This window comes from Aethalodelphis obliquidens, unplaced genomic scaffold (assembly GCF_003676395.1).
Source record: "Aethalodelphis obliquidens isolate GAN/ISIS:26980383/991018 unplaced genomic scaffold, ASM367639v1 scaffold28, whole genome shotgun sequence".
Taxonomy (NCBI): Eukaryota; Metazoa; Chordata; class Mammalia; order Artiodactyla; family Delphinidae; genus Aethalodelphis; species Aethalodelphis obliquidens.
The window spans coordinates 12304075-12320161 of NW_020837972.1; the positions used below are offsets into that span (position 1 = coordinate 12304075).

The 16087-nt window shown below is 44.4% G+C and overlaps 1 protein-coding gene and 1 non-coding gene across 2 annotated transcripts in view; one reads left to right on the forward strand and one right to left on the reverse strand.

Moving 5' to 3' along the window:
- Window positions 1-908: 908 nt before the first annotated feature.
- FBXW8 (F-box and WD repeat domain containing 8) overlaps window positions 909-16087 on the forward strand; it is a 114821-nt gene continuing 99642 nt past the window's right edge. The window contains exons 1-2 of the mRNA XM_027124697.1: window positions 909-1305; window positions 15976-16080. Of these exons, the coding sequence (XP_026980498.1) occupies window positions 985-1305; window positions 15976-16080 (426 nt within the window). The 5' untranslated portion in view covers window positions 909-984. The remainder of the gene's footprint in view (window positions 1306-15975; window positions 16081-16087) is intronic.
- LOC113630108 (U6 spliceosomal RNA) lies at window positions 11133-11239 on the reverse strand. The gene has a single exon (XR_003436826.1). It is a non-coding gene; the product is annotated as a U6 spliceosomal RNA (small nuclear RNA).

The following is a 16087-nucleotide window of genomic DNA, read 5'->3' on the forward strand; positions in this document are numbered from 1 at the left end:
AAGTAAATATTTATTGAGCTCCTATTAATCACTGGCCTCCAAGCTAAGAACTGACAGTCCAGTAGGGAAGGGAGATGTTAGTAAGACATCACACAGATATAAAATTACAAATTGTGTTCTGTGCTATAAGTATGGGATGCTGTTAAGAATGAATATCAGGGAGACCTGATTTGCGGGGGCGGGGTTTGGGAGGAGAACTGAGATATGAAAGATGTGTAAGAGTTAACCAGGTCAAGGTGGGGATAAAAGTCCCTGAGGAGCGAACAACAGATACAAAGCCCTTAGAAGTTGGTATGCTATTGTATGCCTCTTTCTTTCCAATCTCATAGCCCTCTCACTTGCAGTTCCTTCTGGAAAGATCTCTTCTGAGATCTGATCTTCCCATGGCTGGTTTCTCTCCTCATTTAGCTTTTAGTTCACATGACATATCAGACAGTCCATTCTCTGACCATCCTTCTAAAAGTAATTCTCCCATCCCCGTCCCTCGCCTTGTTTTATTACCTTACCTTGTTTTAGCTTCTTCATAACGCCTCCCACGGATTCAAACGTTCATATTCTTTTGTTGAACGCCTCCTCCTTCCCACCCCCTCACTTGAATGCAAACCCCAAGAGGGAAGAGATTATTTTTGTTGTTGCAGATTCAAATACTGAATTCTCAGCATCTGACATAGTAGTTGCTCAATGCATGTTTGAATGAAAAAACAGGGCTTGGCGCACAGTCTGCGCTTGGCAAAAGCCACAAGCGTAAAGTTGAGAAGCTGGGGGCGGGGGCAGGGCACAGACCTCGGCCTGGGTTGCCGCAAGCCACAGCGCCAGGGACAGCCGGAAGGGAGCACTAGGGGCGGGGCGGGGCCGGGCAGGCCACCCGGAACCCGAGCGCGGCAGCGGCGGCGGTTTCCGGTGGCGGCGGACACTTCCCGCGGAGGGACCGTCCCGTGGCACCTGGTGGGCCGACGGGGACGCGGCTGGCCGGGAGCGGCGGCGATGGCCGACCACAGTCTGGACGAGTTCCGCCGGCACTGGCAGGAGGAGCTGGCGCAGGCCCAGGCGCTGAGGAAGCGGCGGCGGCCCGAGGCTGCCGAGCGACGGCCGTGGCGGCCTGAGGTGGTCCCTGGGCGCGGCGAGCAGCAGGCCTCGGGGTACCTGGCGCTGGCCCAGGGCCTTTTGGAGGGCGCGGGGCGGCCCCCGGCAGCGCGGGCGACCCGGGCCGAGAGGCAGGAGGCGGCGAGCCGTTCCCGCTCCCCTCCGGCCCGCGAGGCTGCCGGCGGCGGGGAGCAGCTGGTGGATCAGCTCATCCGGGACCTGGTGAGTGGCCGTCGCCTCCCGCCGAGGCACGGGCTGGCCGTCGCCCCGGTACAAATGGCCTAATGAGTTGGAAAGTAACTGTGTGCCACCAGTGTGGGGGTGGGGAAATGAGTAGAGGTACACACCGCTGTGTTTGTGCGGGCATTGAGTATCTCTGGAAGGTGTGGTTCCCAGCTGGGGGCGATTTTGTCCCCCGTTTTGGCAGTGTCTGCAGACATTTTTAGATGCCACAATTGGGGCGGGGGTGTGTTCGCTGCAGGCGTCTAGTGGGTAGAGGCCAGGAATGCTCATGAACATTCTACAATGCACGGGACAGCACCCACAAAAAATTATCTGGTCTAAAATAACAAGTATGAGACCGAGAAATCCTGATCTAGAAGGGTTCCTAAACTTTTAACAAGGTTGCCTTTGTGGAGGAGAACTCACGACGTGGATAGGAAGGAATTTTAACTTTTCTCTATATAGTGTTTGTACAGTTCAAGTTTTTCTAACTGTTCATGTATTACTTCAGTTAAAGCAGAAAAAAAACTTTTGATAAGAACCTCCATGCTAATCATAGTGTACATTTTGTGGGGCATGAATCCCTTCCAGAATCTGGAGTAAGCTAGGAACCCTCTCTCTTAAAAAAAAAAAAAAAAAAAAAAGCCCCTTTCACAAAGTTGTCACAATCAAGATCACCTGAAACACATTCATGTTTAAGAGTTGGAAAAAGGCAGCAGGTTTTAGTGACTTAAATTGGGCTCAAAGGCAGCGTCTATGGTTTCTCAATAGGGAGTAATTGTGTAATTGCTAAGCTGTTTCCAGAAGAAATGGCTTATCAACATAATATGTAGTTATATTCAAATAACATTAGTAGCTATAAGATTTCACAGAGTTTCTGGTTCTGTGCTCTGCCTATCTCTAAGGTTAGATATTAACTTTGTGTGTGTGTGTGTTATAAACGTTCTCATTTAATGTGTTAATTCTTATATATGAAAATTCATATTGGCGTCATGCGTGCTTGTGTAAGAAGCGGGTCATCACTGAAGAAGTCTGACATGTAAAAATTAAATTTGTCAATGCCTTGGGAAGGTGACTTAGCACCTGATAAGTCATTCAGGCTAGTCCAGATCTACACACAAGTTATCCCCATAAAAGTAAACTTGTAGGCTGAGGCAAGACCAGCTTTGGGGGTAAAGAGAAACAGGAATGTGGATTATTAGGACAAAGGCACATTTGGGGCCTCGCAAATCCTCCGCACTGAATGTGGCATTGTATTCAGGAGTCACAACAATCCTGGGAGGTAGGTATTGTCAGTCTCATTTTACAAACGAGGAAATGCAGGTTTTCTGTAATTTGCCCAGGGTTACCCAGCTGCAAGTTCTTGGGATTGAATTTGGATTCAGATCTGTTGGACTTTAAATTTCACCAGGTAGGAGTTCCCTAAACTTGACTTGCTGTAACAGTCATATTAAGCCTTATTAAAATATAGGTTCTGGCCCTTCCCAGCCCTGCTGCATCAGTTTCCAGAGGAGGGGCCCAGAAACCTGGTGATTGGGATGATCAGGTGAGTTTGAGACATTGTTCTCAGCTGTACAGCTTATTTTGGTTTGAAGTCTGGATTCCCTACTCTTTCTAGTCCTAACATTCCTGAGGCACAGGCATTGATACCAAAAATAGTGGAGCCCTAACTGAAGTATCCTAAAAATGGAAGCGGCCTGCCTGCTGGAGGATCCAAGGGACTTCAGAATCTGTTTCATTTATAGTTAGAAAAAGCCTGCCCTGGAGTATATGCCCTTGATCCCTTCTGCTCCCTTTGGAATCACCACATTAGGCTCTGCTAGGCTCTAGGCTACCGTGAGGAGCATCCACACTTTGGGGCACCGCTAGTGGTTTTGTTTTTTTGTTTTTTGTACTTAGCAATCATCAGTAACACTGCTATAAATAAAAAATAAAGTAATCATAATTCATTGCGTGCTTACTTGTTTGTCTCCTGGGTATTGTCTTGTCAGGGTTTAGAGACGTTGTCTTCTTCAGTTCTCCCAATGGCCCTCACCAGTGGACAGCATTAGCCCCATATGACAGATGAGGTTTAGGAAAGTAATTGTTTTAAGGGACCCACCCAGTATCTTCAGTCTGAGAAATGATGGCAGCCTTTATAGAAAAGGTATTTCAGGGGTTGTAAGTCCCAAAGCCCACAGAGGGCAGGGAGGAAATGCAAATGAGTGAAGTAGGCTACATGTTACTCATTTGATCCTTTTTTCCCTAGTTCATCAGGTGTTGTGTCTTCAGATTCCAGCCATACTTTTGTAATAATTTGTTTCATAACGGCTACCGTTCTTTTTGTCACATTAAGTAGTAAACATAACGGTGTAGAGATTGTCTTCACAATACCCCTAAAGAAAAATACTCAACCATTTTTTCTTGAAGCACAGCCCTCCTCTTGGTCTTGTTTCCCCACTTTTTAAAAACTAAAACAAAAAGGCAACCTCTCTATTGAAGTGTACCAACCATAAATGTACATCTTGATGTATTTCCAAGAGTGTACACATCAATGTAAACAGCACCCAGGTTACAGAACAGCATTACCAGCTTTTCAGAACCCGTATGTGTGCCATTCCGCCCAAGGGTAACCACTCACCTGACTTCTAACGTCTTATTTTAATTTTATCTGATTTTGAACTATATAAGTAGAATCGTACAACACATACTTTTGGGTTCTTGTGCACAGCATTATGTATGATATTTATCCCTATGAATATGCCACATCTTACTAATTCTACTGTTGATGGGCATTATTATTTATTTATTTATTTTTGCTGTACGCGGGCCTCTCACTGTTGTGGCCTCTCCCGTTGTGGAGCACAGGCTCCGGACGCACAAGCTCAGCGGCCATGGCTCACAGGCCCAGCCGCTCCACGGCATGTGGGATCTTCCCGGACTGGGGCACGAACCCGCGTCCCCTGCATCCGCAGGCAGACTCTCAACCACTGCGCCACCAGGGAAGCCCTGATGGGCATTACTGATAACTAGTTTGTTAATAGCCAGTTTGGGGCTGTCAGGAATAGTGCTGCTGTGAACATTTTGTACATCTTTTGGAACATATGTACACACTCTTCTTGGGTATTTGCTTAGGAGTGGAATTGCTGGGTTACAAGATATGTGTATGTTCAGCCTTAGTAGATAATGACCATTTTCCAAAGTGGTTGTACTTTTTTTTTTCACTTTTCATAGTAACTGGAGTATGTGGAATATAGTATTTCACTTTCTTCTTTGCCATAAGTATACCACCACCCAACTGAGACGACATATGGCAACTGAACGTGACCCCAGCATGGATGAGATGATAGTGACGAATTGGAAAATGTTAAGCTGTGGCTGGGCTAAAAGCGAGAGCCTCTGCCCAGGTCAGCTGCTTGTGGCCGTGTAGGAATGTGGTCCTGGTGTTGCAGAGTCTTTAGGGATTTTTCCCCCCAAATTGCGATTATGTATTTTTATGTGGGCTCTATCAGTTTTTGCTACCAAAAAACCCCCAAAACTTTGGTTTAAGACAACCAAGATTTATTTAGCTCACCATCTTGCAGAGTGACAGTTGAGCTGGGCGTGAGTGGGCTCGTGTACCTGTCTGAGGTTAACTCCTGTCAGCGAGGCAGCTCCACTTCTGTGTGTGTGTGTGTGTGTGTGAGTGTGTGTGTGTGTGTGTGTGTGTGTGTGTGTATTATGTGTCTCATCTTCCAGCACGTTAGCCCTGGGTGGACCTTACCAGAGTTATGAGAGCAGCAAAAAGGCAAGTCCCAACGCCCAAGTGCTTTTGAAGTCTCTGCCTAGGTCATGTTTGTTATTGTCTCATTGACCAATGCAATTCATATGGCCTCACCCAGAGTCAGATACCCAAATGCTTGAACACAGAGAGGCGTGAACAAATTAGGGGACTAGTTAATATAACTATCTACCACAAAAACTTCCCACTTTTAGTTTTTGTTAACATATGTACACGATAGAAAACGACGCCTCTCCTTCGACTAGATTTGCCTTGGGCCATGAGTTTGTGATCTTTGCCTTATGTCTTCCCAAGAATCCTTTGATCTGTGGGTGGCTCCTGAAAAGGAAAATTTAGTTCATTTGGGACTCCCCAGAAACTCTGACAGGCTCATCCAGTTGACATGAAAGGGAAATAAAAAGCCGGTACCACCTCCTAACAGCCCCTCTCCCCTTTTTTCCCCGCCTTTGGAGCACTCTGTTATACCAGCACATCCTGTTGTATTTTTGGTGCAGTCTCTTTCACTTCAGTTTTCAGTATCATCACTAGAGCAAGAACAACTAGTACGTTAGCAGTCAGGCGTGAAATTGCCTCTTGATGGGCACATGAACAGCGTCACCTTACAGTGTCACATGGCTGGGTACAGGCAAGACCTTTGATGGACAAGCCCAGCTGAAACGAAAACTTAGAAACGACTCCCATTGAGCCTCGTCTTCTCTTGTGAAGCTTTTAGTAATAGTGCTTAGAAACCATCTGTTTCAGGTGGTGAGTTAGGGATACCTAAATTGTCTTCTTGGTATATGGTTGAGTTAGTGAAAGAAGTGATACAGCCCTGCATAGAATTTTAGAGGCAGTAGGCACTTTGTCTTTCTTGTCTTTTTTCCCTTTCTCAGTAAATTCGGGCTTCTCACAGATAGTAGAGTATAACTGCAAGTATGCTGCTGCTCTCTTCACTGTGGTGGTTATGAAATCCAGTTGCTCAGTCCCGTCTCTATTTAGGTGATGTGTCAGGACTCTGGGCTGCAAGCAGTCAGCACCCAACTCAAACTGGCTTAAAAAAAACCCAAACTGGGGGCTTCCCTGGTGGTGCAGTGGTTGAGAGTCCGCCTGCCGATGCGGGGGACACGGGTTCGTGCCCCGGTCCGGGAAGATCCCACATGCCGCGGAGCGGCCGGGCCCGTGAGCCATGGCCGCTGAGCCTGCGCGTCCGGAGCCTGTGCTCTGCAACAGGAGAGGCCACAACAGTGAGAGGCCCGCGTACCGCAAAAAAAAAAAAAAAAAACCAAACTGGAATCTGTTGATTCATGTAACTGAAAATTCCAGGTGTGGTCCTTGTTCTGGGTGGTTTTATGATGTAACTAGCAGTCTCTCCATCTCTCTTTTATTTGTCCTCCCCCCACCCCAGTTTTCCTGAGCTATAATTGACATAGAGCACTAACAGGTACAGCACAGTAACTTGACACATGTATATGTTACAAGATGATTACCACAGTAAGTTTAGTTAACATCGGTTACCTCAATAGTTACAAAATTGTTTTTCTCTGTAGAAATCTCTCCATCTCTCAGTCCTGCTTTCCTTTTGTTGGCTTTATTCATAGCCTTGGCTTTATTCATAGAATTGGCTTTATCCCAATTTGGGATAAAATGGCTGCCAGCAACTCCAGTCTTATATTCTGTCAGCTTATCAACCCAGGGGAAAGAGAGCATCTGTTTTATGCAGCAGAAGTTATGAACTTAAATTCCCATTGATCCAGACTGGGTCATGGAGCCATCCTCAAACCAGTCACTGACGCAAACTGGCCAGGCTTATATCCACTGCCCACTCCTGAAGGTAAGAGTGGGGTCAGCCCCACCTAAGCCATGTTGACCAAGAGTGGGGTGGTTTCCTAAAAGAAAAGAGGGGATGGATGTTGGGCAGAAACGACAGATGACCACTTTAAGTGGGTAACTGTTTGAAGCGGCACTAACTGTAGCAATGTAGGTGTTTTCTGTTCATCCAACACATTTATGGATCAGCTGGGCGCCGGGGAATCAGTAGTAAGCAGAATGGACACAGTCCCTGACCTCAGAAGCCTAGTGTTGCTTCTTTTAACTGAAAGGGTAACATTAATGGAGCAGGATGGCTTTGGTTACAAGTCCAGGCTCAGAATCGGGTGGACCTGAGTTCAGGTGCGGTCTCTGCTGCTGACTTGTTGTCTGACCTTGGGCAGGTCACTTACCCTGCCTTATCAGATGAGGACCAGGCTAGTATGATCTTGTGTAGAGGCTGGGACATTCTTAGTGCACCAAGCTGGCTTACAATAAGTAGACAGTAAATTAAAGCTGGTGCTATTATTACCATTAGTATTGCAGAAAAGTTCATTATACTATCTCACTTCCTCTTTGCTAAAGCTTATCCCTGGTGAGCCTCTTGCTTCTGGCCGCCTCCTGGAATCCCTGGAGGGCGGCGTCCCTTGTCTTCCTCTTGTAACCCCGCCTATGGTACTCAGTGCAGTGGGGGCCCCGTCGGCATGTGTGGAATTGAAATAGCATGGGCAGAGCTGCTGCTTCCAGCAACAGCCTCACAAGGAGGCTCTGTGATGGTTAGAACCCCTGTGAACATTCAGAGCGTTACGATTTGGGTTTTCAGGCCTGATGAAAGTTTTAATACTGTTGGCCAGTATTTATTGCTCACTTTGTCAATATTTAATTTGTCAGAGCCTACATCTATGTTGTCAGCAGGTCAATTTGATGACTTGACGTTCCTCTTTTTTTAAAGTTAGAAACAAGTAGGGGAACTGACTAATACAAAATGAGAAGGCAACCGAGTCAAATGTGAGCTCATGCACTGGCTTACCTGGAGTGACTTTCCTTCCTCTTTCTGTTCTTTGCCTTCCTTTTAAGGCTTAACTTGATTCTTGTTCCTATGTTAACTCTCCCCTGATCCCTCCAGCCCAAGGTTCTGCCTTTTCCGTTACTCCAACTAAAACGTTTTCTTGTCAGTGCCATGTATTTTTTTCCTGTTACGAGTGAGCACATGTCTACTTGGACATGTTTTGTAATGGTCTCTGTGTACACTAGAACAACTTGTAACTTAGGACGTCTGTTTGTTGAAAGGTTCTGCTGCTTGAAGCAGCCTGGGCTCCATTCATTCACTCCTCAAGTACTCATTAGGTGGCTTCTTGGTACCAGGTACTATTCTAGGCACTGAGGCTACAGCAGTGAACAAGTCAGAAAAAATTCATGCTCTTATAAAGCCCACATTCTGGGCAAGAGGGAGATGGACAATGAACAAATAATTGTCAGGTAATAGATGCCCTGGAGAAGAAGAAAGCAGGTGGAAGGGACAGAGTGTATATGTGTTGGGGATAGTGCTAGCCAAGAGGCCTTCCTAGGAAGGTCATGCTTATGGAAGAGGTGAGGGAGCAAGTGTGCAGAGATTGGGGGGGGGGGCATTCTAGGCAGAGAATGGCAAGTGCAAAGGTTCTGTGGTGGCCAGGGCCAGCTGGCCTCGTGGGCCCATGTGACCTGTGTGGTCACATAGGGCCCCAGGCTTAGAAGCACCCTGTGCTCGGTTTAATGCTCTGTTGTTGCCATCTTGACATTCTTAATATTAAACAAGGGGCCCCGCATTTCCATTTTCCACTGGGCTCTACAAATTATATAGCCAATTTTGATGGTACGAATGTGTTTGGAGTATTTGGGACCCTTGACGTGAAACTCTTTCCACAAACAAACCATACCCACACAGGCCCCTCTGGGACCGTTTTGATAAGGGAGCTCCCCCTCCCCCTCCCCTGCTGACTTCTTTCTGGAGAGAAAAACTGTATCCGACTAAAAGGGGGTTTTGAAAGCAGAGGTCGTGCGTCCTCTGCCTCCCTAGCTTTCTCCACTGCCCAGCCTCCTGGGGTTGCCCCAGCCCTCGCTGCCCAATCGTTTAGATTGCTCTCTGTGTCCACCCCTTGCCAGAATGCCCAGGGGAATCATACCAGTAGGTGGTGAATGATAATGGCTCTTGAAGTTGGGAAGCCCATTAAAAAAAAATCAAATCCCATGGACGTTTAATGTGCATCTACTGTATGCAGTGCAATGTACCTGTTAGATGTTGTAGTGTTAAAGTTCAGCTATATCATCCACGTATGCTGTCAACAAAAATTTATTGAATACCTTTTGCTCTTTCTCATAGCGAGGCAAGGGATTAGGTTAAATGTTAAAAGACATACCATTGTAAAGCAATTATACTCCAATAAAGATGTTAAAAAAAAAAAAAAAAGATAAGTTGGCTTTTTGTGGACTGCTTGGGAGCTTAACCACTCTTTACAGCATTGTTGCTTCGGAGAAGTGATTTCCAGGTTCTAAATAGCTGGCTTCCTGATGAACTTGGGAATACCTTGGGGGGCTATCTCTATTGCCTTTTGTAGACTCCAGTTTTTATTCCATTTTATGTGACAGTGATTTAGCTCTATAAAAGATTTTAGCTCTTTGGGTGTTGATATCATTTCTTATACATTTGCTAACAGTACCTCCCTCCCCCCAGCACCTGGCATGGACCTGAATTCAGATAGTGTTTTGAACATAAAACACCTTATCTTACAAATGTATTGTTTTTCTTTGTGAAACATGGTTATTGTAAAAATATTGAGGAAATTCAGAAGAATAGAAAGACAAAAACAAAAATCTCTTGTAATGTTATTGCTCAGTGGCTACAGCTGTTAACATTTTGGTGGACTTTTGTCATTTTTTTTCTTTTGTATAAATAAGAACGTGTTTTGAGACACATTTGGGAATGTAAATGAATGGCTGTTTATCTTGGCAGTGTTTCAGACCTTTTTTTCCCCTAATCAACTAATTTTATTTTTCTTAAAGAAAATGCAGGTGAAACTGGAACTCATCTGTTCCTTCTGATTGAGATTGTGTGCGTCTACTCCTTAGCAGTATGTAGAAAGTTGAGATAAATTCATGTAGAAAACAGTCTCCTTTCAGTGATAGATTTAGCAGAAATGCTATGTATCTATTGTTTGAACTCAGGTGCTTTTCTTAGTTTCTTAAAACACCATCTAGAGAGATCTTTCCTGTTGTTTGCCCTGGAGATTACACTGGGAACAAACTTTAAGTCAATTTCTTCACTTTTTACTGATTTGGCTCTTAGTAATTATCCCTCCTTCTACTAAACAAGAGAAGACAGATTAAATTTCTAACAGTAAGGCACAAAACCAGTCCATTTACAGACTTAGTCTTACATTAGCACATAAGAGTACAAATCAGCCTCCCTGGGGATGGATCTATTTGCAATTTCTCTTAGCGTTTTTTGGAGTAAGTCCAGTAGACTTTGGGAAAATCTAGTATTCACTGACTTTGAATTAACAAAGTAACATGACCCCTTTGTGGTGGCTTTTTTTTTTTTTTTCTTTTGGCTTGATTGGGAAAGGATTGATTCTTAAGTCTTTTGGTAAGTTAGGGTTGTGGTTCTCAACTTTTGGTTTGTATGAGGATTCCTGAGGAAGAGTTGCTTGAGCCCCATCCCTGGGAATTTGGGACATTAGGTCTGAGTGAGACCCTGGGCTTTTGGTTTAAAACACACACACACACAGACACACAACTCCACAGATGATTTTGATGTATAATACAGGACAAGAGTCACCAATATTGGAGAGAGAATCAATATCTCAACCATTAAAAAAAAAAAATTAAAACCCAAGTTGTATGTTGTCCAAAGGGTGTCCTTCTTTAAATTTGAAGGGATGTTAATACTTTAAATTTACTGGTCTTCTGTATGGTCTTCTGTAGCATAAATTTGTCCATTCTAAATTATTCTCTAAACATTGTAGTCATACTGATTTTTTATAGTACGACCACGTTTCCTATATTTCAGGTGTCTCTTTTCTTCTTGGAATATCTTAGTTTCTGAACTGCCAACTTGTCCATTTCCATATTTAAGTTACTATAGATATAGTTGGTTAATGTGGCCCATAACCTTTAGGGTGGCTGTATGCTTCAAAATAGCCTAGATGGAAGTCTGATAGCACCTTTTATTATTTTTAATTTTTTTTCTATTTAGAGACTGCAGTTAAATTCTTTTTTTTAACATCTTTATTGGAGTATAAATGCTAAAAATAGGGGACGCTTCACGAATTTGCGTGTCATCCTTGTGCAGGGGCCATGCTAATCTTCTCTGTATCGTTCCAGTTTTAGTATGTGTGCTGCTGAAGCGAGCCCTGATAGCACCTTTTAGATGCAGGGTACTTCTCTGCACACTAGTAGCAAGTAGTAGTTTTTTTTTTTTTTTACTTTGTGAACCAGGGTAGTACCAAATGAGAGTGCTTAGGACCTTCTTGCTGCTACTATTAAGGTACATGTGGTTACTGGGCTGCAGCCTCTGTCCAGGATGTGGCTCCACATCCTTGTCAAATTATGCTGTACCTGTAAAAGAATTGGATGTTTAACCACAGGATCCAGCATGCTCGTAACTCTCAATCTTTTGTAAGGTGTTCCCTAAGTGATATGTTACTAATAATAAGAGAGAGAAGTTTATGAGTGATTTACTTAACCCTGAAGCTGCTCTAGTTTTCTGTTTTTCGGTGTAATAACATCACTCTAACTTACCTGCATTCCACTGTTGCCTCCTTAGTAGAAAGGGAAATAGGTTACCTAATGTCTCTGGAGTTGTGCATAAGAGCCCTTGTGAATGTGCTGAACACAGGACTATTTGGGAATAAAGATTAGAATTTCCGTGAAACAGACTCTGAGATAGAGATTTGCATGCAGGTGGTTTCATGGGTTGGCCTTTCTGAGGGGTCCCACATAGAGGTATTTATATTCAGCTGTTGAGTAGTCATTGGATGCACACTGCCCTTGAGGAGGGAGTGTAACCTGGAATGAGGCAGCTTTTTGGCCAAGGGCAGTGCCTGGGAAGGGACACAGCTATGAGCCATTGGCAGGCAGCATTCTGGGCATCTGGGGGGAAGGTGTCATGGATCCAGAGGGGGAATCTGAGTGACCCACCACAGCCTCCACTACAAGAGCCAATGATAGAATGTCTTGCCAGAAGGATGCTAAGGGTGCAACATGAAACTTCAGCATTTGGTCTCCTGACCTTGTGGGTCTACATATTTCTTAAGATGTGGAGATGTGGACCTTCCTTTAGTATGTTGGTTTCTTTTTTTTTTCCTGCCATTCCCAGCCAGTGGTAGCAACAGGGAAGGTCATTTACATAAGAGTCTGGGACTTGATCTATTTGGGATTGACCATCATTTTGCAGTTTAGATGCAATTCTAAGAGCACAGTGATTTTTTTTTTTCCCACTCTTCACACCTTTTATTTTATTATTATTTTAAACATTTATTGGAGTATAATTGCTTTACATTGTTGTGTTAGTTGCTGCTGTATAACAAAGTGAATCAGCTATATGTATACATATATCCCCGTATCCCCTCCCTTTTGTGTCTCCCTCCCACCCTCCCTATCCCACCCCTCTAGGTGGTCACAGAGCACTGAGCTGATCTCCCTGTGCTATGCGGCTGCTTCCCGCTAGCTATCTGTTTTACAGTTGGTAGTGTATATATGTCCATGCCACTCTCTCACTTCATCCCAGCTTACCCTTCCCCCTCCCCGTGTCCTTAAGTCCACTCTCTACGTCTGCTTCTTTATTCCTATCCTGCCCCTAAGTTCTTCAGAACCTTTTTTTTTTTTTAGATTCCATGTATATGTGTTAGCGTACGGTATTTGTTTTTCTCTTTCTCTTACTTCACTCTGTATGACAGATTCTAGGTCCATCCACCTCACTACAAATAACTCAAATTCGTTTCTTTTTATGGCTGAGTGATATTCCATTGTATATATGTGCCACATCTTCTTTATCCATTCATCTGTCAGTGGACGTTTAGGTTGCTTCCATGTCCTGGCTATTGTAAATAGTGCTGCAGTGAATATTGTGGTACATGACTCTTTTTGAATTATGGTTTTCTCAGGGTATATGCCCAGTAGTGGGATTGCTGGGTCATATGGTAGTTTTTTTTTAGTTTTTGAAGGAACCACCATACTGTTCTCCATAGTGGCGGTATCCATTCACATTCCCACCAACAGTGTAGGAGAGTTCCCTTTTCTAAGAGCACAGCGATTTAAAAAAAAAAAGTTTGGCTTTGTGACGTTGGTGTTTATATAATTATAATTCAATGCTTTGAAGCAGTTGTTGCTCTCCAGAACTTATAAATGATCAAGAACCATAACACCATTGTGTTAGCAGTGAGACCAGCATGGAGTCTCTGACTGTTGGTGTGGGAGCCCTAATACCCCGGACTGGTCATTCACACCCTGCTGGCTACCTCCTTCTCATCCTCTGTGCACTAGAGCAGATCCGTCTGTAGTTATTACTGTGGTATAACCTTTTTAAATTGATGATTCTTTTTTTAAAGCCCTCTTGGAAAAGCCCTTGTTGTGTGGATACTTTCAGTATTCATACTTGTGAATGACAGCTTCTGCTGTACCATCCCCTTTCCACTGTCATCGACTATCATGTGCTTATCTCGTGACAAGGGGAGACAACTTTCTGTGTAAACAACAAGCTGACGTGGGGGCTACGCGGAATGTGGACCTAATCAAAAGTATGTGTTGAAGGAAAAAAAGGGACCTGGAATGCCACTCAAGGAAAGAAAATAGTACTATTAGCAATCAGTTATTGCATGCTGAGCCTGGGTACTTGTGCCAGGCCCTTTCCATGCATTATTTCATTTTATTCTCATAACTGCCCCATGAATAACGTATTAGGTGTGTTAATATCTGTTTCATAGATGAGGAAGCTAAGAATCAGATGCATTTAGCCTGGTCTCGTGGCTAGTCAGATGCAGAACTAGGATGATCGGTTGGAATCTGTGCTCTAACCCTCCATGCTCTGCTGCATCCCAGAGGTCATGGGGGCTGGCATGAAGGAGGATGGTGGCAGAGTTTGGAGTATGCTAAGGCAGAGGCGATATTTTCTAGGATGAGAATAGAGAACTGGCCAACTGAACAGGCAAAAGGGAGAAGGCACCTGCCACCAGAATTGTGACTTTTCTGCACAAGCAAAACTAAAAACAGAGATGACGTCTCATGCTTCATCGCAGTAGTGTCAAGTACAGACATCAGTTTATAGGGAGTCCCGAAGGGACCAATTGAAGAAAGCAATGCCTCTGGCAGGGGGGAGGAAAAAAAAAAAGCTAATTATGAGTTCAGTTTGCATGAGTGCAGATTTTTCTTTGCCTTTATTCTGCTTGTATGAGGATAGGGAACATTTTTCTCTTGTTTCTTTACTGAGTGGATAAGGTAGACTTCTCCACCTCACCATAGTCAAAAACTCCAAAAGAGAAAGCAGAAGGAGGTCCAGGGCTGTGAAGGATAGTCTTGTACTGTGTGCACCTTTCCTCCATTCCCTCCATAGTTACGGTAAGGAGTCTCAAGTTGGATCTGGGCATAGAGAAAGTGATGCCTCTCTCTCTCGATGAGTAAAGCTGATTAGCTGTAGGAGGGGACCTAGCATGACATTAGACAAATGACTTTCCATTATTTTTTTAGGCAGGGACCCCTTTGTCTTCCAATTACACTTGCAGATTTTTTTCTGTTGTTTTCTGTAAAGCCAACACTTCTGTCCTGATTTAACATGCCGTTCCTTCTTTACCCGCCGAGAACTGTCAGCTCTTCCTCTTCTTTCCTCTAGAGATCCTTCTTGGCCTTCGTGCTTAGCCTTGCGCTGTTTTTGCAGTTGAATACATTACCTCCTTATGCCCTGGATTATCTTTTAGCCCTGAGACTCCTAGATGAATGGAAACATGATTCCAGAAAAATCTTCACCCTGAATCGTGGTAGGGTTTGAGTCGGTGCTCACACTCCCTTAAAAATGCTGAGATTCTTTTCATGCAGCCTTGCAATATACAACTGTTGTATTTGACTGGTGGATTAATAATTTGCTTGCAACCAGTAAGTCACCGACGTCAGCCAAAGCTTATTAAACATGAATTTTATTAAGCGAGTTTTGTTGGGATGCAGAGCTCTGCTTTCCCCAGCTTTACAGGAGCACACACCAAAGTGAGCTTTGGCATGTGGAGTCGGGAACAGGCAGAGGGATCCATGTGCACACTTGGCCTTTTTTCTGTTTCACCCTCGTATTTCTTTGTGCTACCAGGATCGTCATGACAGCCTTATCTCTCAAATAAAGCCTGTTACCTCATCCCTAATTGCTTATCCAAAGGCAGGCAAGCTCTAATTTCTCCACATTAATAAATGACACCGAAGAAGAACTGCTCTGTTTGCACTGGCTCACTCAGGTTAAGCAGCACAAGCCCCCGGGTGCATTAGGAAACCTTGTGCTTCTCCTGTGGCCACGGGGAGACGGACTCACCTTACTCAAGAGCAGCACTTCATTTGTTTACTTTTTGCTCACATTCACAGCCCTATCCCCCTCTTCCTGATGAAAACACTGCAGTGACCTAGGTCAGCATTTCTTCGCTGTGGGCATTCACCCCCCTCCAAGTTGGGGGCTAGTAGCAGTTGTCCTGGAAGGACCAGTGGCCTCCCTGATTCCAAGGCTCTTTCTTGACTGCCTACCACTCACCCTTCCTTAGAAGCTGAGAGGTTTTCCACAAACCTTTGCACTGATTCCTGTGGCACACGCCAGGTTGTGAGATGGTACCCCTGCTTCTCCTTTCTGAAGCATTACGGGAAATGGTCTTGTGGAGTTTATAAGTGAATGTAAGGAGGGTAAGCTTGTGGGGGTTGGAGAATTGAGAGTAGCTGTCAAGCTCTGAATTAGTTCCATGACTGTGCTGTGCAGAATAGTGAGAACGCTTTGCTTCTCCTGGGAATCAGCATCGTCTCTCTTGTCACCACTTAAGGCTATTGCTGGTCATTTAAAGGGCCTGTAAATATGAACATTTTCATATCTCAGAATCTTAAGCTTGTTTCTTTTCTTTTTTCCTTCTCAGAATGAAATGGATGACGTGCCCTTCTTTGATATCCAACTGCCGTACGAGTTGGCAATCAATATATTTCAGTATCTGGACAGAAAAGAACTAGGAAGGTGTGCACAGGTAAGCT